The sequence below is a fragment of the Macaca mulatta genome, chromosome 2 (genome assembly GCF_049350105.2).
Source record: "Macaca mulatta isolate MMU2019108-1 chromosome 2, T2T-MMU8v2.0, whole genome shotgun sequence".
Taxonomy (NCBI): Eukaryota; Metazoa; Chordata; class Mammalia; order Primates; family Cercopithecidae; genus Macaca; species Macaca mulatta.
Window position 1 is genome coordinate 43927888 of NC_133407.1, and position 24534 is coordinate 43952421.

Consider the following 24534-nt stretch of genomic DNA (forward strand, 5'->3'; position numbering starts at 1 on the left):
TCATTGACATCTTGGAAGAAGACACTAAAAGATTCATTGAAGAGCATAGACAAATATTAGTACAAAAAACACTCAGTATCTCCTACTTCTGGGAGATTTCAAGAGTTTTCAGAGGTAATTCTGACTATAAGTTGTGGGGCTTCCCCTTGCAGCACTTATCTTTGACCCTAACCCAAGCACAATGAGACTCCCATACTATTCTCCATTTCCTACCTCTTCACCCAACTATTAAGCAGAGTAAGAGGGGATGGCTTGTAAAAGTAGAGGCTGGAGAAGTCAGAAAGTTGCTGAACTAGTTCTCTTAACCCCGGGCTGTAAAATGAAGCTGCTATCACCCCCTTCCTTACCAAGTATTTATTAGATGCTGCTTCTAACAGCAGTGCTGCCAAACCAGAAGTCTATCTTTTCAACTAATGGCTCTTTACACCGATGCTGACCCAATGCTAACATTGTGCCAGGTACTATAGGGGAGAAAAAATATCAATCACACTTTTTGGCTTTGGGGAGGGCTCAGAGACCCAAGGTAGCACTCATGAAACCATTAAAGATAGTCCAAGGGCAAATTACAGATTTTCCTTTTCTGACCGCAAAGGCCAACTGGGTACCCAGCACAGTAAATGTAGAGACCCCACCAACATCATGATACCTTGTGTCAAAAAATGTCCTAAAGCCAGAGATAAAAAAAATATATATCCTAAAGGTTTTGGGGAAGATGGAACAAGAAAAATGGGGAATAAGAAAATGGAGTAAGAAAGCTAAATCTGCATTTATTATAACCAGAAGTGTAATAAATAATATCTGAATTTAAGAAATTCAGAAAAACATCATACACTACTATTATTGAGAACTATAGAGCTAAAGAAAGAGGAAAAAGTTGAATGTGGTTACTTCTAGGTACAAAAATGTGGAGACAGAAAAAAATGGGGTAGGGGGTCTGATATTTTCCCTTATAACTTCTCCAGTACTACACATCTACTTTTTTATAACCATGTGCATCACCTGTAATTTTTTTATTGTGGTAAAAAATATATATATATAACATAACACTTATAATTTTCATCATATTTGAGTATATAATTCAGTAGCATTAAGTATATTCACATTGTTCTACAGCCATTATCACTATTCATTTCTGGAACTTTTTAATCATTCCAAATGGAAACCCAAACCCATTAAACAATAGCTCTCCATTTTCTCCTCCCCACAGCCCGTAGAAACCATTATTTCTTTCTAGGAATTTGACTATTCTAGGTACCTCACATAAGTGGAATCATTACAATATTTGTCCTTTTGTGTCTGATTTATTTCACTTGGCATTATGTTTTAGTTTCACCCACATTGTAGCCCGTGTCAGAATTTCCTTTCTTTTTAAGGTTGAATAGCATTCCATTGTATGTATGTACAACATATTGTTTATCTATTCACCTGCTGATGGACATGTTGACAAGTTATTTCCTCTTTGAGCTATTGTAAATAATGTTGCTATGAACATTGATGTGCAAGTATCTGTTGGAGCCTCTGCTTTCAATTCTTTTGGGTGTAGACCAAGAAGTGGAATTGCTGGGTCATATGGTAATTCTATGTTTAACTTTTTAAGGAAAATGTCATACAGTTTTTCACAACAGCTGCACCATTTTACATTCCCAGCAGCAATGTGCACGAGTTTCCAATTTCTCCACATCCTGGTCAATACTCTTGTATCTTCTAGGTTTTTAAAAATATGCACATTTGTTTATAGCCATCCTAATGGGTGTGAAGTAGTATCTCATTGTGGTTTTGATGTCTCCCTGATGATTAGTAATGTTAAGTATCTTTTTATTGGCTTATTGTCATTTGTATCTCTTCTTTGGATAAATGTGAATTCAAGTCCTTTACCCATCTTTGGATTGGTTGTTTGTATTATTTTTTCAATAAAAACAAGGAGTTAATGTTAAAAGCAAGATCTAAATGCCAACAGGGAAGCTGAGTTTCAAAGCAGCGGCCCTTGATGAGGCCCCTAGATGGGTTCCTAAATGAGAAGCAGGGTACTACTCTATTACCACAGGGTTGAAGAACTAGGCATGTCCACACAAAATAAAAAAGTGTGTTACACCCTCTTCTCAATGAAATCTATGTATTTCTTTGCAAGGCCTTCCCTCTCTTCTAATACCCTTTTCCTGAAAGATAAGAAAAATCATGTTGGGGCCGGGCGCGGTGGCTCAAGCCTGTAATCCCAGCACTTTGGGAGGCCGAGACGGGCGGATCACGAGGTCGGGAGATCGAGACCATCCTGGTTAACACGGTGAAACCCCGTCTCTACTAAAAAATACAAAAAACTAGCCGGGCGAGGTGGCGGGCGCCTGTAGTCCCAGCTACTCGGGAGGCTGAGGCAGGAGAATGGCGTGAACCCGGGAGGCGGAGCTTGCAGTGAGCTGAGATCCGGCCACTGCACTCCAGCCTGGGTGACAGCGCGAGACTCCGTCTCAAAAAAAAAATAAAAGAAAAAGAAAAATCATGTTGGTTGGTTGGTTGGTTTTTTCATGGCTCCTGGGACACTGTCCTGAGAAATACAAGGAAAATGTTGATTGATTATGGGGAAAATCCATTTTTACAAGTAAAGCTTCTTATCTAGCTCCAGTACTACTTCTGTATGCTTGCCACCATTGTATCTAAGAACCATTAAACATTATCGATTCAACCTCATTCTTGTTGGAAAAAGAAAAAGAAAAATTTTTGAATACACAGAGCGGCTGATGGGAGTGGCAGCTCAAAAAGGAGATTAAGTCCTCATTAGGGAACAATTGCCCTCATGACTTTCATCTGGAGCTCAGATCTAAGTGAACATTTTCTCTTCTTGCGCACCAGTTTCTCATTGTTGGTGGTGGTGGTGGCGGTGATTGTAGGAACTACAGCTTATATTTTCATTCAACAAAGAAAACTATTGAGATGCTATAGAAGAGAAAGTAAGAGTGCAGACTTTGGAACCAAACTGTCCATGTTTCCATCCCAGCTCAGTGACTTTCTAGCTAAGTCACCTTAACAAATCCCCTGACCTCTCAGTTTCCTCATCTGTAAAATGGGCACCTCATTAGGTTGTAGAGAAGATTAAATACTGGCAAAGGGCTTGCAACAATGCCTCTAAGTGCTGCATAAATCTGAAGCACTTTGAGATAATAACCAGCTTGGCATGGAGAGTACCCACAAAAACATTCGCCCAACTGTTGGGATTCCCCTGAGGAGTGGGATTTAGGAAGAGAGGTTGATGGGAGGATTTTAATTTCTATCTCTTACACCTTTGTACTCTTTGAATTTATTAGTTTTTACCAAAAGTAAAATGGAAAAAGAAATTAAATAAGATAGCATATGGCTAAGAGAATATGAACAAATATCTTCCAATCTCCCACGAAAATAGTGAAGAAGACATAGAAATACGGATAAATAATAGAAATAAAAACAATAAAATTTTTTTAAAATAAGGAATTTTTTTTTTTTTTTGACCCTGGATGCTGACCCAGTGTTAACATTGTACCAGGTACTGCAGGGGAGAAAAAATATCAAGCACAGTTTTTGGCTTTTCTGAAAAGCCACAGGAATTTTCTGAACCCACATGACCAATAGAGGCCAACGGGTAGGGGTTGGGGAGGATGACATCCGTGGTCCATCTAAGCTCTACTCCACCATAGATAGGTATTAACAACTTTTCTTCGGCTTATTAGCAATTAAAAGTTGAGACCAGTACTAACCTGGAAATCTAGTCCCTTTTACTTCACAATGAGTTTGCTTGTTTTAGGCTGGCACTAGGTTGAGAACACCCTGATAGCGAAGATCCGTTTCTCTTTCTTTATTCAGTAAGAGACTACAACTCCCAGAAGTCCTCTCGGCAGGAATAGGGGGCAGGAGGAGGTGAAGATGCAACTAATACCAAAGCGTGGTCTTAGTCCCTCCCACCCTGCCTTAAGGACTTTCTCCCGGAAGCATGTTTGTGCAAGGGGCACAGGCACCAGAAACCTCACGTTTGTACTGATCTTGAAGGAACCGCTTGAAGAAGCACTCTAAACAACAGGAACGAGGAGGAAGGTTATAAAAGAGTGGGCAGATCACGCTTGCACCTCAGCAACTCAACCCTGGAATCCCAGCAAGAATGACGACTAAGGCAACCACACCCGAGTGGGCGGTCCCCAGGGATACCAGCCAGAATGCGCAGAGGGCAGAGTCGACTTCCACGGTGGCTTCTGAATGAGGTTCAAAGGGAACCCGTCACGTTAGGAATTGTCATTGCCCATGGAAATAACTGTTATTGCACATAAGAACTCTGATTCCTTCCTTACCAGTTTCAGACACTTCATTAAGTGTAATTACTATGGCATTCACTATGTCAAAAACATGAGCTACAGCTATTGTCTTAAATGAAATACACCTAAAATGGTGCAGCCACTTTGGAAAAGCTTGGCAGCACCCCAAAAGATTAAACATAGGGTTATGTGACCCAGCAATTCCACTCCTAGGTATATGACCAAGAGAATTGAAAGCATATGCCCATAATAAAGCTTGTACAAGAATGTTCATAGCAGCATTATTCATATAAACGGATAATAAGCAGAAACAATCCAAAGAGCCATCGATTGAGAATGGATAAACAAAATGTGATATATACATACAATGGAATGTTATTCAGTCATAAAAGGGAGTGAAGTACTGAAAAACACTACAACATGAATGAACCTCAAAAACACTATGTTTAGTGAAAGAAATCAGATACAAAAATGCCTCATATTGTATGATTCATTTGTATGAAATGTCCAGAATAGGCAAAACCAAAGAGTTAGAAAGTAGATTAGCCAGTAGATAAAAGAGGGAAATGGAAGTGACTGCTAAAAGGTACAGGGTAGGTTTTTGGGTGAGAAAAATATTCCAGAATTAGGTAGTAGTGATGGTTGCATAACCTTGAAATATACTAAAAACCACTAAATCATACACTTTAAATTGGTGAATTTTATGTTATGTGAATTGCATTTTGATAAAGCTTGTATAAGAGAGAAATAGCCCTCAAATGTTAATGCAGCATGTTTTTGGAAAGTATGGCCAGGATTGCCCCAATTTTTATTTCTACTTCTGTTTTTGACAAATTTTGTCAAGTTTTCCCCTTCTAATGGCAGCTTGTTTACCAACTGAAGCCATGGAGTCAGACAGACTGGTGGATTCAAATCCAAGCTCCCTTTCAATGAACTGGGTAATCATGACCAATTCACTTACTTATTCTAAATTCAGTTTTCTCATGTGAAATTAAGGGGATTAAATCACTTATCTCATAGGGTAGTTGTGAAAGTTTAATGAAAAAATGTTATAGCTGGGCGTGGTGTTGTGTGCCTGTTGTCCTAGCTACTCAGGAGACTGAGGCAGGAGGGTTTTTGCATCCAGAAGTTTGAGGCCAGCCTGGACAACATAGCAATGTAGCAACTCTGGGCAGCAAAAAGAGATCTCATCTCTAAAATAACAAAGAGAATGTTATAAAGTGCTTAAAGCCTGGCACATTAGTAAGTCCCCAATAAATATCAACTACCATTTTTTAATTTTTGTTTATGAGACAGGGTCTCACTCTGTTGCCCAGGGTGGAGTGAACTAATGCTATCATAGCTTACTGCAGACTCTAACTCAGCCTCCAGTTTTATTTTTTGTAAAGACAGGGGCCTCACTGTATTGCCCAGGGTGGTCTCCAACTCCTTGCCTCAAGCAATCCTTCTGCCTTGGCCTCCCAAAATGCTAGAATTATAAGCATAACCCTATGTTTAACCTGGCCCATTTTTGGAAGGATCTTGAAAAGGTTCACGGAAAATGGATATTATAAAAACAACTATGCATTCCCAGGCAAAATGGCCAAATAGGAACAGCTCTGGTCTGTAGCTCCCAGCAAGACCAAAGCAGAAGGTTGCTGATTTCTGCATTTCCAACTGAGGTATCCGGTTCGTCTCACTGGGACTGGTTAGACAGCGAGTACAGCCCATGGAGGGTGAGTGAAAGCATGGTGGGGCGTCGTCTCACCCAGAAAGCACAAGGGGTTGGGGTACTCCCTCCCCTAGCCAAAGGAAGCCACGAGGGACCGTGCTGTAAGGGACGGTGCACTCTGGACCAGATACTACACTTTTCCTACGGTCTCCACAACCCACAAACCAGAGATTCCCTCGGATGCCTACAGCACAAAGGACCTGGGTTTCAAGCACAAAATTGGGTGGCTGTTGGGGCAGACACCGGGCTAACTGAAGTTTTGTTTTTTTTTCATACCCCAGTGGCACCTGGAACGCCAGCAAGATAGAACTGTTCACTCCCCTATAAAGGGAGCTGAAGCCAGGGAGCCAAGTGATCTAGGTCAGCGAATTCCACCCCCATGGAGCCCAGCAAGCTAAGATCCACTGGCTTGAAATTCTCGCTGCCAGCGCAGCAGTCAGGAGTCAACATGGGATGCTTCAGCTTGGTGGGGGGAGGGGCATCTGCCATTACTGAGGCTTGAGTAGGCGGTTGGTTTTCCCCTCACAGTGTAAACAAAGCTGCCAGAAGTTCGGACTCGGCAGAGCCCACCACAGCGCTGGAAAGCCACTGTAGCCAGACTGTATCTCTAGATTCCTCCTCTCTGGGCAGGGCATCTCTGAAAGAAAGGCACCAGCCCCAGTCAGGGGCTTATAGATAAAACTCCCATCTCCCTGGGACAAAGCACCTGGGGGAAGGGGCAGCTGTGGGCACAGCTTCAGCAGACTTAAACATTCCTGCCTTCCAGCTCTGAAGAGAGTGACAGACTCTGCTAAGGGACAGACTGGCTCCTCAAGTGGGCCCCTGACCTCTGAGCGTCCTGACAGGTTGACAATTCCCAGCAGAGGTCGACAGACTCATCATACAGGAGAGCTCCAGCTGGTATGTGTCAAGTGCCCCTCTGGGATGAACCTTCCAGACGAAGGAGCAGGCAGCAATCTTTGCTGTTCTGCAGCCTCCGCTGGTGATACCCAGGCAAACAGGGTCAGGAGTGCACCCCCAGCAAACTCCAGCAGACCTGCAGAAGAGGGGCCTGACTGTTAGAAGGAAAACTAACAAATAGAAAACAATAGCATCAACATAAAAAAAAAAGGACAACCAAGCAAAAACTCCATCTGAAGGTCACCAACAGCAAAGGCCAAAGGTAGATAAATCCTTGAAGATGAGGAAAAACCAGTGCAAAAAGGCTGAAAATGCCAAAAACCAGAATGTCTCTTCTCCTGCAAAGGATCATAACTCCTCGCCAGCAAGGGAACAAAACTGGATGGAGAATGAAATTGACGAATTGACAGAAGTAGGCTTCAGAAGGTAGGTAATAACAAACTCTTCTGAGCTAAAGGAGCATGTTCTAACCCAATGCAAGGAAGCTAAGAACCTTAAAAAAAGGTTAGAGGAATAGCTAACTAGAATAACCAGTTTAGAGAAGAACATAAATGACCTGATAGAGGTGAAAAACATAGCACAAGAACTTTGTGAAGCATACAATAGCCAAATCAATCAAGTGGAAGAAAGGATATCAGAGATCGAAGATCAACTTAATGAAATAAAGCATAAAGACAAGATGAGAGAAAAAAGAATGAAAAGGAACAAACAAAGCCTCCAAGAAATACGGGACTACGTGAAAAGACCAAACCTACATTTAATTGGTGTGCCTGAAAGTGACAGGCAGAATGGAACCAAGATGGAAAACACTCTAGAATATTATCCAGGAGAATTTCCCCAACCTAGAAAGAGAGGCCAACATTCAAATTCAGGAAATACAGAGACCACCACAAAGATACTCCTTGAGAAGAGCAACCCCAAGACATAAAATTGTCAGATTCATCCAGGTTAAAATGAAGGAAAAAATCTTAAGGGCAGCCAGAGAGAAAGGCTGGGTTACCCACAAACGGTAGCCCATCAGACTAACAGAGAATCTCTCAGCCGAAACCATACAAGCCAGAAGAGAGTGGGAGCCGATATTCAACATTCTTAAAGAAGAGAATTTTCACCCCAGAATTTCATATCCAGACAAACTAAGCTTCATAAGTGAAGGAGAAATAAAATCCTTTACAGACTAGCAAATGCTGAGGGATTTTGTCACCACCAGGCCTGCCTTACAAGAGCTCCTGAAGGAAGCACTAAATATGGAAAGGAAAAACTGGTACCAGTCACTGCAAAAACAAACCAAAATGTAAAGACAACCAACACTATGAAGAAACTGCATCAACTAATGGGCAAAATAACCAGGTAGCATCTTAGTGACAAGATCAAATTCACACATAACAATATTAACCTTAAACGTAAATAGGCTAAATGTACCAATTAAAAGGCACAGACTGGCAAACTGGATAAAGAGTCAAGAGCCATTGGTGTGCTGTATTCAGGAGACCCATCTCACATGCAAAGACACACATAGGCTCAAAATAAAGGGATAAAGGAATATTTACCAAGCAAATGGAAAGCAAAAAAAAGCAGGGGTTGTAATCCTAGTCTCTGACAACACAGACTTTAAACTAACAAAGATCAAAAAAGACACAGAAGGGCATTATGTAATGGTAAAGGGATCATTGCAAGAAAAAGAGCTAACTATCCTAAATATATATGCACTCAATACAGGAGCACCCAGATTCATAAAGCAAGTTCTTAGAGACCTACAAAGAGACTTAGACTCCCACACAATCATAGTGGGAGACTTTAACACCCCACTGTCAATATTAGACAGATCAATGAGACAGAAAATTAACAAGGATATTCAGGACTTGAACTCAGTTCTGGACCAAGTGGACCATCTACAGAACTCTCCACCCCAAATCAACAGAATACACATTCTTCTCAAGACCACATAGCACTTATTCTAAAATCGACCACATAAAACACTCCTCAGCACATGCAAAAGAATGGACATAATAACAGTCTCTCAGACCACAGAACAATCAAATTAGAACTCAGGATTAAGAAACTCACTCAAAACCACACAACTACATGGAAACTGAACAACCTGCTCCTGAATGACTATTTCGTAAATAAGAAAATGAAAGCAGAAATAAATAAGTTCTTTGAAACCAATAAGAAAAGACACAATGTACCAGAATCGCTGGGACACAGCTAAAGCAGTGTTCAGAGGGAAATTTATAGCATTAAATGCCCACAGAAGGAAGCAGGAAAGATCTAAAATTGATACCCTAACATCACAATATCACAATTAAAAGAACTAGAGAAGCAAGAGCAAAAAAATTCAAAAGCTAGCAGAAGACAAGAAATAACTAAGATCAGAGCACAGCTGAAGGAGATATAGAAACAAAAAAAACCCTGAAAAAAATCATTGAATCCAGGAGCTGTTTTGAAAAGATCAACAAAATAGATAGACCGCTAGCCAGACTTATAAAGCAGCAAAGAGAAAAGAATCAAACAGACACAATTAAAAATGATAAAGGGGATATTACCACTGATCCCACACAAATACAATTTCCATCAGAGAATACTATAAATATCTCTATGCAAATAAACTAGAAAATCTAGGAGAAATGGATAAACTCCTGGACCATACACCCTCCCAAGACTAAACCAGGAAGAACTCAAATCCCTGAATAGACCAATAACAAGGTCTGAAACTGAGGCAGTAAGTAATAGCCTACCAACCAAAAAAAGCCCAGGACCAAACGGATTCATAGCCGAATTCCACCAGAGGTACAAAGAGGCACTGGTATCATTCCTTCTGAAACTATTCCAAACAATAGAAAAAAAGAGACTTCTCCCTAACTCATTTAATGAGGCCAGCATCATCCTGATACCAAAACCTGGCAGAGACACCACAGAAATGAAAATTTCAGGCCAATGTCCCTGATGAACATCAATGTAAAAATCCTCAATAAAATAGAGGCAAACTGAATCCAGCAGCACATTAAAAATTTATCCACCACAACAAGTTGGTTTCATCCTTTGGATGCAAGGCTGGTTCAACATATGCAAATCAATAAACATAACCCATCACATAAACAGAACCAGTGATAAAAACCACATGATTATCTCAATAGATGCAGAAAAGGCCTTTGATAACATTCAACACCCCTTCATGCTAAAAACACTCAATAAACTAGGTATTGATGGAACGTATCTCAAAATAATAATAAGAGCTATTTATGACAAACTGATAGCCAATATCATACTGAATGGGCAAAAGCTGGAAGCATTCCCTTTGAAAACCACCATAAGACAAGGATGCCCTCTCTCAACACTCTTATTCAACGTCGTATTGGATATGCTCTGGCCAGGGCAATTAGGCAAGAGAAAGAAATAAAGGGTATTCAAATAGGAAGAGAGGAAGTCAAATTATCTCTGTTTGCAGATGACATGACTGTATATTTAGAAAAGCCCATCATCTCAGCCCAAAAACTCCTTAAGCTAATAAGCAACTTCAGCAAAGTCTCAGAATATAAAATCAATGTGCAAAAATCACAAGCATTCCTGTACACCAATAATAGACAAACAGCCAAATCATGAGCAAATTCCAATTCACAACTGCTACAAAGAGAATAAAATACCTAGGAATATAACTTACAAGGGATGTGAAGGACATCTTCAAGGAGAACTACAAACTACTGCTCAAGGAAATAAGAGAGAACACAAACAAAGGGAAAAACATTCCATGCTCATGGATAGGAAGAATCAATATAGTGAAAATGACCATACAGCCCAAGGTAATTAATAGATTCAATGCTATTCCCATCAAGCTACCATTGACTGTCTACACAGAATTAGAAAAAACTTCTTTAAATTTCATATGGTACCAAAAAAGAGCCCATATAGCCAAGACAATCCTAAGAAAAAAGAACAAAGCTGGAGGCATCATGCTACCTGACTTCAAACTATACTATAAGGCTACAGTAACCAAAACAGCATGGTACTGGTACCAAAACAGATATATAGACCATTGGAACAGAACAGAGGCCTCAGAAATAACACCACACATCTACAACCATCTGATCTTTGAGAAACCCGACAAAAACAAGCAATGGGTACAGGAGTCCCTATTTAATGAATGGTGTTGGGGAAAACTGGCTAGCCATATGCAGAAAACTGGAACTGTAACCCTTCCTTATACCTTATACAAAAATTAACTCAAGATGGATTAAAAATTTAAATATAAGACCTAAGACCATAAAAACCCTAGAAGAAAATCTAGGCAATACCATTCAGGCATAGGCATGGGCAAAGACTTCATGACTAAAACACCAAAAGCAATGGCAACAAAAGCCAAAATTGACAAATGGGATCTCATTAAACTAAAGAGCTTCTGCACAGCAAAAGAAACTATCCAGAGTGAACAGGCAACCTACAGAATGGAAGAAAATTTTTGCAATCTATCCATCTGACAAAGGGCTAATATCCAGAATCTCCAAGGAACTTAACAAATTTAAAAAAAAAAAAAAAAAAACAGCCGGGCACAGTGGCTCATGCCTGTAATCCCAGTACTTTGGGAGGCTGATGCGGGTGGATTGCCTGAGGTCAGGAGTTCAAGAACCAGTCTTGCCAACATAATGAAACCCTGTCTCTATTAAAAATACAAAAAAAAAAAAAAAATTAGCTGGGCGTGGTGGCGGGCACCTGTAATCCCAGTTACTAGGGAGGCTGAGGCAGGAGAACCACTTGAACCCAGGAGGTGGAGGTTGCAGTGAGCCGAGATCGCACCATTGCACTCCAGCCTGGGTAACAAGAGCAAGACTCTGTCTCAAAACAAAAACAAAAACAAAAACAAAACAGCAACAACAACAACAACAAAAAAACCCATCAAAAAATGAATGAAGGATATGAACAGACACTTCTCAAAACAAGATGTTTATGTGGCCAACAAACATATGAAAAAAGCTCATCACCACTAGTCATTAGAGAAATGCAAATGCAAACCACAATGAGATACCATCTCATGCCAGTTAGAATGGCGATCATAAAAAAGTCAGGAAACAACAGATGCTGGAGAGGATGTGGGGAAATAGGAATGCTTTTACGCTGTTGGTGGGAGTGTAAATAAGTTCAACCATTGTGGAAGACACTGTGGCAATTCCTCAAGGATCTAGAAATACCATTTGACCCAGAAATCCCATTACTGGGTATATACCCAGAGGACTATAAATCATTCTACTATAAAGACACATGCACACATATGTTTATCGCAGCACTATTTACAATAGCAAAGACTTGGAACCAACCTAAATGCCCATCAATGTTAGACTGGATAAAGAATATGTGGCACATATACACCATGGAATACTATGCGGCCATAAAAAAAGATGAGTTCGTGTTTTTGGAGGGACATGGATAATGCTGCAAACCATCATTCTCAGCAAACTATCGCAAGAACAGAAAATCAAACACCCCATGTTCTCACTCACAAGTGGGAGTTGAAAAATGAGAACACATGGGCACAGGGAGGGGAACATCACACTCTGGGGCCTGTTGGGGGTTGGGGGACAAGGGGATAGATAGCATTAGGAGAAGTACCTAATGTAGATGACGGGTTGATGGGTGTAGCAAACCACCATGGCACATGTATACCTACATAACAAACCTCCACATTCTGCACACGTATCTCAGAACTTAAAGTATATTTAAAAAAAAAAAAAAAAAAGGAACTGGTAAGTAGCAAAAAAAATCTCAGAAAGTTTTTTACTCTTTTCAGTTAAGAGAAGGATGGAATATACGTAAATTTAAATTTATATAGACATTTTCCCTAAAAAAAAAAAAAACTATGTATGAATTTCAAACTTTTTTGCACCTAAAATTCATACTCACTTGTCATAACGTATGTGAACAAGATCTAGTTTGAGGCACTAAAAAGGATAAGACATCAGCTTGAAAACAGTCCCTATCAGAGCAGCATGAATTGAAGCAAGAACAAAAGTCAAATTTATGGTCAAGATTGGGTGGAAGGATGGGGAAATCGAGGATGCTTTACAAAAGTTTGATGGGGAAAATTCCCCCAAAGAAATCTGAAGTTTACAAATGGATAACTTGTCTGCAGAAGGGATGAGATAATGTTGAAGAGGAAGCCTGCAGTGGCAAACAATCCACATCGATTTTTGAGGAAAAGATTATTCTTCGGTGTGCCATAATTGAAGAGGACCCGCAATTAACAGCACAAATAATAGACAACACCATAGACATCTCAACTGGTTCTACTTATACATTTCTCACTGAAAAACTGCAGTTGAGCAAATTTTCACGTGATGGGTGCAAGAATGTTGCACCCAAATCAGCTGCAGACAAGAGCAGAGCTTTCAATGGAAATTGTAAACAAGTGGGATCAATATATTGAAACATTTCTTTGAAGAATTGTAACAGGAGATCAAACATAGCTTTCCCAGTATGATCCTGAAGCCAAAGCACAATCAAAGCAATAGTTACCAAGAGGTGCAAGTGGTCCAGTCAAATCAAAAGTGGACTGGTCAAGAGCCGAAGTCAGAGTAGCAGCTTTTTGGGATGCTCAAGGTATTTTGCCTGTTGACTTTCTGGAGGGCCGAAGAACAATAACATCTGCTTATTACAGGAGAAAGTGAAGCAAAGCTTTAGCAGAAAAACACCTACGAAATCTTCACCCGAGAGTCCTTCTCCACCAGGACAATGTTCCTGCTCATTCCTCTTTAAATAAGGGCATTTTTCCGGGGATTTCGATGGGAAACTATTAGGTATCCATCTAACATTCCTGACCTGGCTCCTTCTGACATATTTTTGTTTTCTAATCGTGAAAAATCTGTAAATGGCACCCATTTTTCTTCAGTTAATAATGTAAAAAAGCCTGCGTTTTCATGATTAAATTCCCATAACCCTCAATTCTTTACAGATGGACTAAACAACTGGTATCATCACTTACCAAAGTGTTTTTAACTTGATGAAGCTTACGTTGAAAAACAAAGTTTGTATTTTTAAATTGTATATTTTAATTCCATTTTCCATGAACTTTTACTTTATTATTTAAAAAATAAACCCGAGTGTTTAAATTCTACTTGCCTTTTTTACTTATTACACACCTCGGGAGATTTTTTGCCATATGGAATCACCTCATCCCTTGTCACGATTACATAATATTCCATAGTAGGAATGTTCCGTGATTTATTTCATTCCCCCACTGATTTCAATTTTCTGCTACTACAAGCATTGTTCATAATTCTGTACTGTTTGAGAGCCTGTACAGGAGTATCCATGCACAAACCTTTTTATGCATTGTGCGAAATGTTACTCTGAGATAGACCTATCACCAAGGGAATTGCTGGGTCATAAATCCAATTTTTTCAAAGTAATACTCTTGTGAACCCGGAACCAAGGCGATTTTTCCAGCCCCGCCAGTTCCCTGTTCAGGAGAGCGCAGCCGTGATTGTCGCGTTCATTCCAGGTCTCTCGCCCCAGGCCTCAGGTGCGAGAGGCGCGGTGACCTACCACCCCGTGGGCACGCGCTCTGGCCACGCCTCGTGGCCCCTTTCATTGAGAGAGCCCACAGGGATCACGTGAAAGAGCCCTGCAGAGTGCTTGACGTCACGACGCTCAGACCAATGGGAGCCTCTGTTTATGTCGGGGGCCATCAAATAGTCATCTTCCCCCTACCATCCCCCGCCCACCCTCTGTCGCGCTGCGCCGGGTCTCTCTCAGCCTTCGGTGGAGGGCGGCGCGCTTAGGCAGGCGGCGGGGCGGCTAGAGTGCCGCGGGGAGGGCTGTGCCGGGTTGCTTTCTGCAGCCGCGTCTCGGCCAGCTCTCCTCGCTGTCCCCGGGGCGCTGTGCGTCTCCAGTCCGGGACCGAAGCCGCCTGCCGTAGCGGGCGGCCAGATCCGCGTCCCGCCTCAGCGCCCGAAGGACATGCGGGAGAGAGAATGAGCCAGAGGGACACGCTAGTGCATCTGTTTGCCGGGGGGTACGGTCCTGGCGGGGCGTGCGCACTGGGGCTGAGGGTGCTGGGGCCGAAGACGCAGGCGAGAGGGGCGAAGGGGGGTGAAGGGGGACGAGGGGGGGCGGGGGTGAGGCCTGGGCGGGTAGCAGCCACGGGCCCGCGGGTGAGGGGAGAGACCCAGCCCGTGGGTGGCGTAGGGGGTTTCGGTTCGGGGAAGCAAGGGGGTGAGGCCCGGGCCCGAGAGCGAGAGAGGCCCAGGCAGACAAGGTTGAGGGTTTCATAACCCGGGCCGGGAGTGAGGTTTGGGCCCGCGGGGCCTGGAGTGAGGCGGAGGCCGAGTTCAAGCGTCTCAGGAGACGCCGGCGAGAACTGGGGTCGGCGCTTGATTACCCGACCGCCTCTGGACCCGGCTGCACGCCGCAGTCTAGCGGGTGTCGGGGATGCAGGGCCGCTTTGAGTAGCCTGGCTCCGGATTTCGCGTAGGTTGCATGGCCCAAGGGGACGGGGCGGAAAGTGCGGAGGCTGAGGACAAAATGGGCGCCGGAGCCTCCTTCAGCCTTCGCTCCTTGCCGCGCGCTTGGGCCTCCGCACGTCACTCACGCCCCACCTCGGACCTCGGGCAGCTCATTTCCGGGCTCGGCTTTGCAGGGTGGGTGGTAAGGGAGCTACGGGATCCAGCGGGGAAGGCGTTGGTATTCTCCCGTGGTTGCTGTAGGGTGTTTCTAGGCCTTGGAAAATTTCTTGCCCGAGCTTTTCGAGGTGGTGAATGGGGTGCAAAGCTTTGGAGTACTTTTGGGGTCAGATTCCTTTCGAGAAAACCACCCCTCTTGTACACCGTCTGCTTTTCTGCTGCTTAGGAGAAAGTAGGAGTGGAGAGAGGTCAGATTTTTTGAAGATAGTGTTAATAGTTACTATGTGTGTGCAAGATTAGGACTAAGCCCAAAGTCTTAGTTCCCTGATTGCCAACATGAGTATTAGAGCTGCCAATTTAGCCTCCTGTTTAGATTTGTTTCTTCTAAATCATTTGGAGAATCATAGCAATTTTAAGAGTTACTTATTTGGAGGATTATAAAGAGTTTTTTTAAATCAAAAATGGCTTCGGTGATTTATGCTGAGACTGTTACTGGCATCTTCTTGAATACTACAGTTTTTAGATCCACCACTTTTGAGATTATGAAAGAAATATACATGCAGTTCTGTTCACGGTGTCTTGCTTTGAGTTGGACATACGGACTCTATTGAGCCAATGATGGCAATACTTTATTTAGGTTGGCACACTTTCATTCAACAAACATTTATTGTACACCAATTATGGGCCAGCCACTGTTCTGGCATAAAAACAATATTTTTCTATTAATCTGTGAGACCCAGTTTAGGCAATTGGCTTTCCATATTTTTGAAATGTTTGCTGCCAATAATCAGGCAAATTAAATCTTTTTAAAAAAATTCAGTAGCTGTGTAGATGCTCTTGAAAAGATCTCATGCAAATAATTGAGTTCCCTCGTGTAATTAGATCTATAACACCTGAAGTGAGGAGACCACAGATGTAGTCTAGCACTATTTTAATTTGGGTGAAAAATTGACACTTTTATTTCAATTGCTTCATCTATAAAATTAGGAGATTGTATTATATGATCTCGAAAGCCCTTCTCTAGCTCCTAACATTTCTATTACTCTGCATTCAGGATTCATATATCAAGTTTTGTTAAAAATGGGACATGCTTATATTTGAAGTAAATGTTAGCTTGATTGCACTAATTTCCCACTTTGGATTGGGATCATCATTTTGGTATTACAAAAACATGTAAATATAGATTTTCTGGTTTAAGAACAGGAATGGGAGGTTTTTGTAGCATCTAAACACATAGATTAGGAGCTCCATCCCGTCCCCGCCAGTCTAGCATATGTAGGTTATTTAGACTATTAAATGAGATATTGGTATGTAGAATCTGATACAAAGTAGGTGCTCAGTCATATGATTTCTCTTCCTTTGCATTTCATCTTGATTTTATTTTTATATGTGGTTACATAAGTGAGTTAAGTAAAACACACCTTATCTATTTAAAGAAAGCCCAGTGTATTTTAAAAGAACCATCAGTAACCTGTCACAGTGTATTTAATCTTAGGCAAGGGTTTTCAGAATATGGAGCCTTTGAGTTGTTTTTCTGATAAGTAAAATTGTAATATTCAAATATGTTTATCAGAATCCCAGATTTCTAATAGCCTAGTAACTGTATTGTTAAACACCATCACAGGACCTTGGTTCTGGGTGAAATACTGACATGCATAACTCGTGCTTTCTTTAAGACACCCTTTGATCCCATTATGCTTTTGCCAGAGTTAATATTCAGAGTTTGTAAGGTCAGTAGTTAGGTTAATTGAGTTAAGGAACCATATCATGGCAGCCAGTAAAAAAGATGTAAATATAATTTAATTTTATTTGTACCTCTAATACTGTATGTATATAGAGATGAAAGCAATATGAAATGCATTTTTAAATACATTGTGCAGTTATTGTATCAGTGGCATATATCTACAGAGGCAGCTCATTTTTTTGTATTTAAGGGAGATACTGTCTCATATAAGAGCTATATACCTTCAGACTTTAAGTAGATGAAGTTTTTTCTTTGTAGCTTCTATGATAGAATTTAATATATGTAGTGAGTAAAATCAAAGATGATCTAAGAACTGTCTGTTTTTATATCCTGGAGCTCATTTATTTGCTCAATCATTATTATTTATTGAAACTCCCATTTTGGTATAATGAATGATATTTGTTAAATTATTTCACCGGTTTTCTTGAAGATCAGGGCAGAAATAGAATACTTAAAAGTATAATTAATATGATTTATTTCCCCTTCACTCTGACCATATTTTTATTAGTCTCATTTCCTTAATTTTTACTACCTCTCCTTTTCCTCTGTCTTGCTCTGTTTAAGCTATTACAAAATACCAAAAACTGGTGGCTTATAAATAACAAATATTCCTAACAGTCCTGAAGGCTGGAAAGTTCAAAATTAAAGCAATAACAGGTTCTTTGTCTGATGGTGATCTACTTCCTCATAGAAGACACTCTCTTACTGTATCCTCATGTAGTAGGAGAAGCTAGCCAGGATCTCTGGTGTCTTATAAAGGTGGTAATCCCAAATGTCAGGGCTACAATCTCATGACCTGATCACCTTGAAAGTGTCTACCGCTTAATACTATCACCTTGGGATGTGAGTAGGATTTCATCTTACTAACATTGGAAGAGACAAACATTCAGACATCCTCCCCTTTTTTTCCTTCTAAAAATGCATTCTGTTCTTCTTACTAATAGATTGCAAAACTAAGGGAAGTTTCTTACCCTGTTGGATAATATTCTCAAAGAAACCACTTTTCTGTAAATGGATTATTGTAGCAAAGCAGCTACCATTTTTCTGCAAATGGATTAGTGTAGCACAGCATTGTGGGTCAGGGATTCTCCTTCTTGAGACCCTACTTGTGGTCTGAGAGTTTAAAACTATTTTCATAAAAATACTAAGACATTATTGGCACAAATGTGTTGACATTTGTCCTGATGGTACAGAAGCAATGATGGGTAAAACTGCTGATGCCTTAGCATGCATCAAGGCAGTGGCACCAGACTATAGTCATCATATTCACCTCCAGGTACTTGGAATTAAAAAAAAAAAAAGCCAGTTTAACTTAAGAATGCTAATTTTATTAAATCGCAGCCTTTGAATACCTCTATATTTAATATTCAGTGTGACAGAATGGGAAATAGGCATAAAGTAACTGCATGCGGAAGTGGGGTTCTGCATTGTTTAATTGTAGGCCACACTAGCTTCTTTTTTTCATGGAGACCCATTCTTAACGATTCATAGACTGACTACTCAGACTAGACATTTTCTCAAAAACTGAAGGAAGCCTTTTTAAGGACAACCGCTGATAGCATTTGTTATCAATGACAAAATTCTAGTTTTCAAACAGAAATTTGAATTTTTGAATTGACCCCTCGCCCCCAGCCTTCCAATACCTAAGGATGTTTCTGATGAGATGGTGATAGTAAGTGTACATTTTTTAATACTTTTAGAATGTTTTGAAAGACCCGCAAACCCAGTGAACCGGTATTTTTCTTTTTTTTTTTTTTTTTGAGACAGAGTCTCGCTGAGTCGCCCAGGCTGGAGTGCAATGGCGCGATCTCGGCTCACTGCAAGCTCCGCCTCCCAGGTTCACGCCATTCTCCTGCCTCAGCCTCCCGAGTAGCTGGGACTACAGGCGCCCGCCGCCTCGCCCGGCTAATTTTTTGCATTTTTAGTAGAGACGGGGTTTCACCGTGTTAGCCAGGATGGTCTCGATCTCCTGACCTCGTGATCCGCCCGCCTCGGCCTCCCAAAGTGCTGGGATTACAGGCGTGAGCCACCGCGCCCGGCTGAACCGGTATTTTTCAAATGACCGATATATATATGATGTCATAGAGTCAGGCATGGGTAAAAGAGTCATTCAGATTTTAAAATAGACCAGTGGATTTTAATACAACAGTATGAAAAGTTTACTGGTATAGTTCAGATTCTACATTGCAACTAATCTTTAAGAACCTACCACTTGTCTGGTTTTAATATAGTACTGAAGAATATCGACAATTATCTAAAAAGGGACTGTCCTGTTTAGTAGTTGTTTTCATTAACTAGAAGGCGTTAAGTGCTATGGGAAAAAAAGTGGTGCACCTTTAAGGGCTGTGGTGGGAGTGCACTCTAGTACTGAATCAAATGATCATGAATCTTATTGAGAAGATGACATTTGAGTAAAGACTTGGAAGGGAGAGAATTAGCTATACAAAAGGAACTAGCCCCAGTAAGACCCTAGTCCCAATAAGACCCTAGCCCCAGTAAGAGTGAGATAATGAGGCAGGTATGGCCAGAATGATAGAGCCTTCTTAGGCCTTTAAAGGACTGTGACCTTTTCTATTGAAATGGGAGGAGTCATCATAGAATTTTTAAAGGCTAATTGGTCTCTGTTAGACTATGCATGGGTCAGGGGCAAAAGTAGGGAGTTGATTTGGCTATTTCACTAACCCACTTGAGTGATAATGGTGATTCAGACTAGGTTAGAAGCAATGGACATTGTGAGAAGTGGTTGAATTCTAGCTAGACTTGGAAGGTAAAGGTAATAAGATTTTTGACCTATTGAATGCAGAGTGTAGAAGAAGAGCAGAGAATAACTCCAGGGTTTTTAGTTTGGGCACCTGGAAGGGTGGAATTGCTGTCAACTGAGATGGGCAAGGTTGCAGATGGAACAGAGTTGGCGTAAGGGGAGATCAGAAGTTCCATTTTAGACATGGTAAGTTTGAGAAGTAGAGAGGTCAAAAAGCTGGTTGTTTAAGTGATTGGATGTACTAGCCTGGAGTCCAGGAAAGAGGATTGGACTAGGGATATACATTTAGTAGTCATTGGAACATAAGTGGTGCCATGAGCCTAGTTGAGATCACTAAGGGAGTGAATATAGAGAAGAAGGGACCAAGAACTACGCTCTGGGGACTTCAACAAAAGAGAGCAGGAAAAGAGGAATGAGGAGAAGAGGAGGAACCAGCCAAGTAGACTTCATAGTGACCAAAAAAATATGGTATTCTGAAATCCAAATGAAGCAAATATACAAGATCTAGAAAGGAGTAAATGATCAACTATCCAATGTTGGTGTCATTTAAGATGTCTGAAAGCTGTTAACCACTGAATTTAATTGAGGACCTTTGGTGACTTTTTCAGTAATTTCCAGGGCAAGGGAGTAAAAGTCTGGTTGGAGTAGGAGAGAAATTAGAGACAACACATAGACAATTTTAAGGTTTGCTCTAAAGGGTAGCAAAGAAAGGGGGAAATTTACTTTTACTAAACCTACCACATTCTCTCAGCCTATTTTGTTCCTATAATGGATTTTTCTTTTATTTCTCAGTCTCGTATCCTACTATTTTTCCTTAAAATAGTAAGCACTTTGAGGCCCCCAACAAAGGCATTGCTGTTTCTTAAAAGACCTATTTGCACAGAGATTTTCGTTTTTGTTTTTTTAAACCAGTCTTGGTTACACTGTGCCTACCTTTACGAAAACCAAAAAACACTCTAAATGGTGGTAAAGACTGTACAATTGCATCTTGGGCTGCATGATACGGCTTGCTTCCATGTTTATTTAAGTTGGCTAAAATTTTGTGTATTACTAGTCTTGATTTTGCTTTATCGTCCAAAATAAGAATAACCTGTGAATTTTTTTTCTGCATCAGAAACACTTCTTACATTTTAAAAAATGCTGTTTTATTTTGAACCACGCATTGCTGACTTTTCATAAGTTAGTCGGGTATATAGATGACCATCGCCATTTCAAAAACTTGTATTGTTTCTTGTCTGAACATTAAAGCTTCAGAGAAAATAGTTACACAAATGTACTACCAGAGAAACAGTTTTTGGTAAGACTTCCTTAGTGATTTGCATAGAATTTCAGGGACAATCTATATTTTATTATTATTATTATTTTGAGATGGAGTTTTGCTGTTGTTGCACATGGTGGAGCGCAATGGTACAATCTTGTCTCAGTGCAACCTCCACCTCCCAGGTTCAAGCAATTCTCTTGCCTCAGCCTCCCAAGTAGCTGGGATTACAGGTGCCTGTCACCACGCCCAGATAATTTTTTGTATTTTTAGTAGAGACAGGGTTTCACCATGTTGGCCAGGCTGGTCTTGAACTCCTGACCTCAGGCGATCCACCCACCTTGGCCTCCTAAAGTGCTGGGATTTACAGGTCTGAGCTGCCGCGCCCAGTGCAGTCTACATGTTTTAAGATTGAAAAACTCCTTAGTTTGGCTAGCATTTTAAAGAAACTTCATCTTTAGTGAGTGATATTTCTTAATGTAACTAATACGCTAAGTAGAGTATCACTACAGGCAGAAAAATAAAATATTTTATCCTATTTATCTTGCCTTATAAAGCTAAACACTGTACAGTTAACAAAATGAATTCTGAAGTATCTTTTTAAATAATATGCACATACAAATATCGTGGACCTCATCGGAAAATATTTTGTTCATCTGTTACCTTTCCTGTTAAAAACAAGTTTCCTGATCCATACATGCTCAAGAGGTTAATTTTGAGGACATATATCTAACAGTGCCTTGGATTTTTTCCAAGTATGGTTAGTAAAAGTCCTTTTAAAGCTAGGGGAGCCAGATCTAGTGGTTTAGCAGCTTGGGACTATCCAGTCGATGGAGTTTTATGTCTGTGTACTGTCTTAGGGATTCATGACTGGGTATGATGGCTGAAATTCATCTGCTTGCTATTCATATTCTAAGTGAACAATTTCTTTCTCCTTTCTCTCCCATCTCCCCACCCTCAACTTTTGATTCCTGTGCTTCAATAACTAGTGTGGGAGAGCACTTTGAGGCCCCCAACAGAGGCCTTGCTCTTTCTTACAAGACCTGTTTGCACGGGTTGTTTTGTTTTGTTTTTTAAAGCAGTTTTGGTTACACTGTGCCTAGCTTCAAAAACAAACAAAAAAAACACTCTAAGTATCTTTTTGCCACTCCTTTACTCAAGAGGTCCATAAAGGCCCTTGAGGTAGCCAGATGCCCTGGCATGCTAGAATTTTTATCTTCATTATATGCACTAAGTAGAAACAACATTTGAAAGTTCTTAGACAGTTAAACTCTAAAAAGTTTGGCTTTACTAGCCTCTGCAGTATTACCTAATAGGCTAGAGATGTGTCCACATTCCAGTAAATTACTGAGATGACTTGATAAACTTACTGTACAATTTGGCAAACATGAAAATGAAATAGTTTAAAGTGTCTTATAAAATTCTTCAGTGATAACCATATTAAACAATTTTAAATATTCTATAAGATCAATACATAGCTATGTGATTATTTGACTCACCAAGTGATCTTGGCCTTCTCATATCTTTAAGATATAAGACATTTGCCTATAAAACTTTAAATGAGTGGCGATCCAGGTCATTTTGCTCCAAACATAAAGAACATGTAGTTACTTCTAATCTGGGTATACCAAGGGTATAGTGACCAGGGGTATAGTGACATTGAAAGAAACTCTTCTTTCTGAATTTTTGATGTTACAGAGTAATGAACTTACGCTCTTCTGCTACAGACTTGGCTATTCTGTCTTTGGAATTCTTTGCCAGTCAAGAAAGCACACAGAACAAACCAGTGACTGTTTTATAGAAATAACTTTGAATTGTAACTTTTTAAAAATAGTAAAGCATCCAGCCTTGAACTGTGTTATTAATAGCAAATTACATTGGCCACACCTTGCAACTGATGTCATCCACATCACTGGATCAGAGGGAAATAAGACCAGTAATGAGTGCCTGCTTCTACTCCACCATTTTTTCTCTGTTGCTTTTTCTTTTTTTTTTTTATTATTATTATACTTTAAGTTCTAGGGTACATGTGCATAACGTGCAGGTTTGTTACATATGTATACTTGTGCCATGTTGGCGTGCTGCACCCATCAACTCGTCAGCACCCATCAACTCGTCATTTACATCAGGTATAACTCCAATGCAATCCCTCCCCCCTCCTCCCTCCCCATGATAGGCCCCGGTGTATGATGTTCCCCTTCCGAGTCCAAGTGATCTCATTGTTCAGTTCCCACCTATGAGTGAGAACGTGCAGTGTTTGGTTTTCTGTTCTTGGGATAGTTTGCTGAGAATGATGGTTTCCAGCTGCATCCATGTCCCTACAAAGGACACAAACTCATCCTTTTTTATGGCTCTGTTGCTTTTTCTTAGTTTTCAAATTAATATATTATACATCATCTTTCTGTTGTGGTAGATAAGGAGTTAGTTATATTTTACCACTCTCTGTTTCCCCTTTCTTTACATCCTCTCAATATAAAATTTGATACAGTTTTTGTTAAATCAGTAGTCAGTGCTTACCTTATTATGACGATACAAATATTGTTTGTTCACTGCTGAGCTAAGTTTGAGTTGTCTATTATGGTGACCTTTCCTTTCTTATGAATAACTTCATTCCTCCCCGCCCACCCACCAACCCCCATGCCACTGCCCCTGACTACCCCTGAAGTTAATAATTGCCTCCATTAAAAAACTTTTGCTTAGTTGTGTGAGTACTCATACTTGAACATTTTTTTTCATATGGTCAGCTGTGTTCATCTGTGAGTCTTTTTTTTCCTGGAGACTTCTGTCCCACTGAATTCTGTCATACTAATCCTGTCTTGCTTGGTTTTTTTTTCCAGGTCTGCCGTTTCACTATCATCTTGGGACTTCTTTCTCTGTCTTGGGTTATTCTGTTCCTGCATTTGATTCCCTCCCCACCACCATCTTCTTTTAGCTTACTCTCTTAATTTATGGAATACATTTTTTAGTTAGCTGTGTAAGAAAAGGGTATACAGTAGACAATTTCTTGAATACCTCTTTGTCCCAGATGTATAGTTTGGTTTGGTATAGAATTTTAGGATAAGTAATCTGCAGTTGTCGAGAAGCCTGATGCTAATCTGGTCACTTTTCCTCTATTTGACCTTTTTTCTTTCTGGAAGTTGAAGTCCTGGAAAGATTGCAGTAGTGCATCTTGGTGTGGATTGTTTTTGCATCCTTTGTTCCTGCTAAACCTAACCTCAGAAATGTTGAGTTTGTGTTCTTCAGAGAATTAGCCTTCTGCCTAGGAATATAGTTTTATCGTGTG

At 40.5% G+C, this 24534-nt stretch overlaps 1 protein-coding gene across 1 annotated transcript in view; it reads left to right on the forward strand.

Moving 5' to 3' along the window:
- Positions 1-14609: 14609 nt before the first annotated feature.
- The window catches only part of SLC25A36 (solute carrier family 25 member 36), a 38453-nt gene continuing 28528 nt past the window's right edge, over positions 14610-24534 (forward strand). The window contains exon 1 of the mRNA XM_015132003.3: positions 14610-14881. Coding sequence (XP_014987489.1) covers positions 14841-14881 — 41 coding nt within the window. The 5' untranslated portion in view covers positions 14610-14840. The remainder of the gene's footprint in view (positions 14882-24534) is intronic.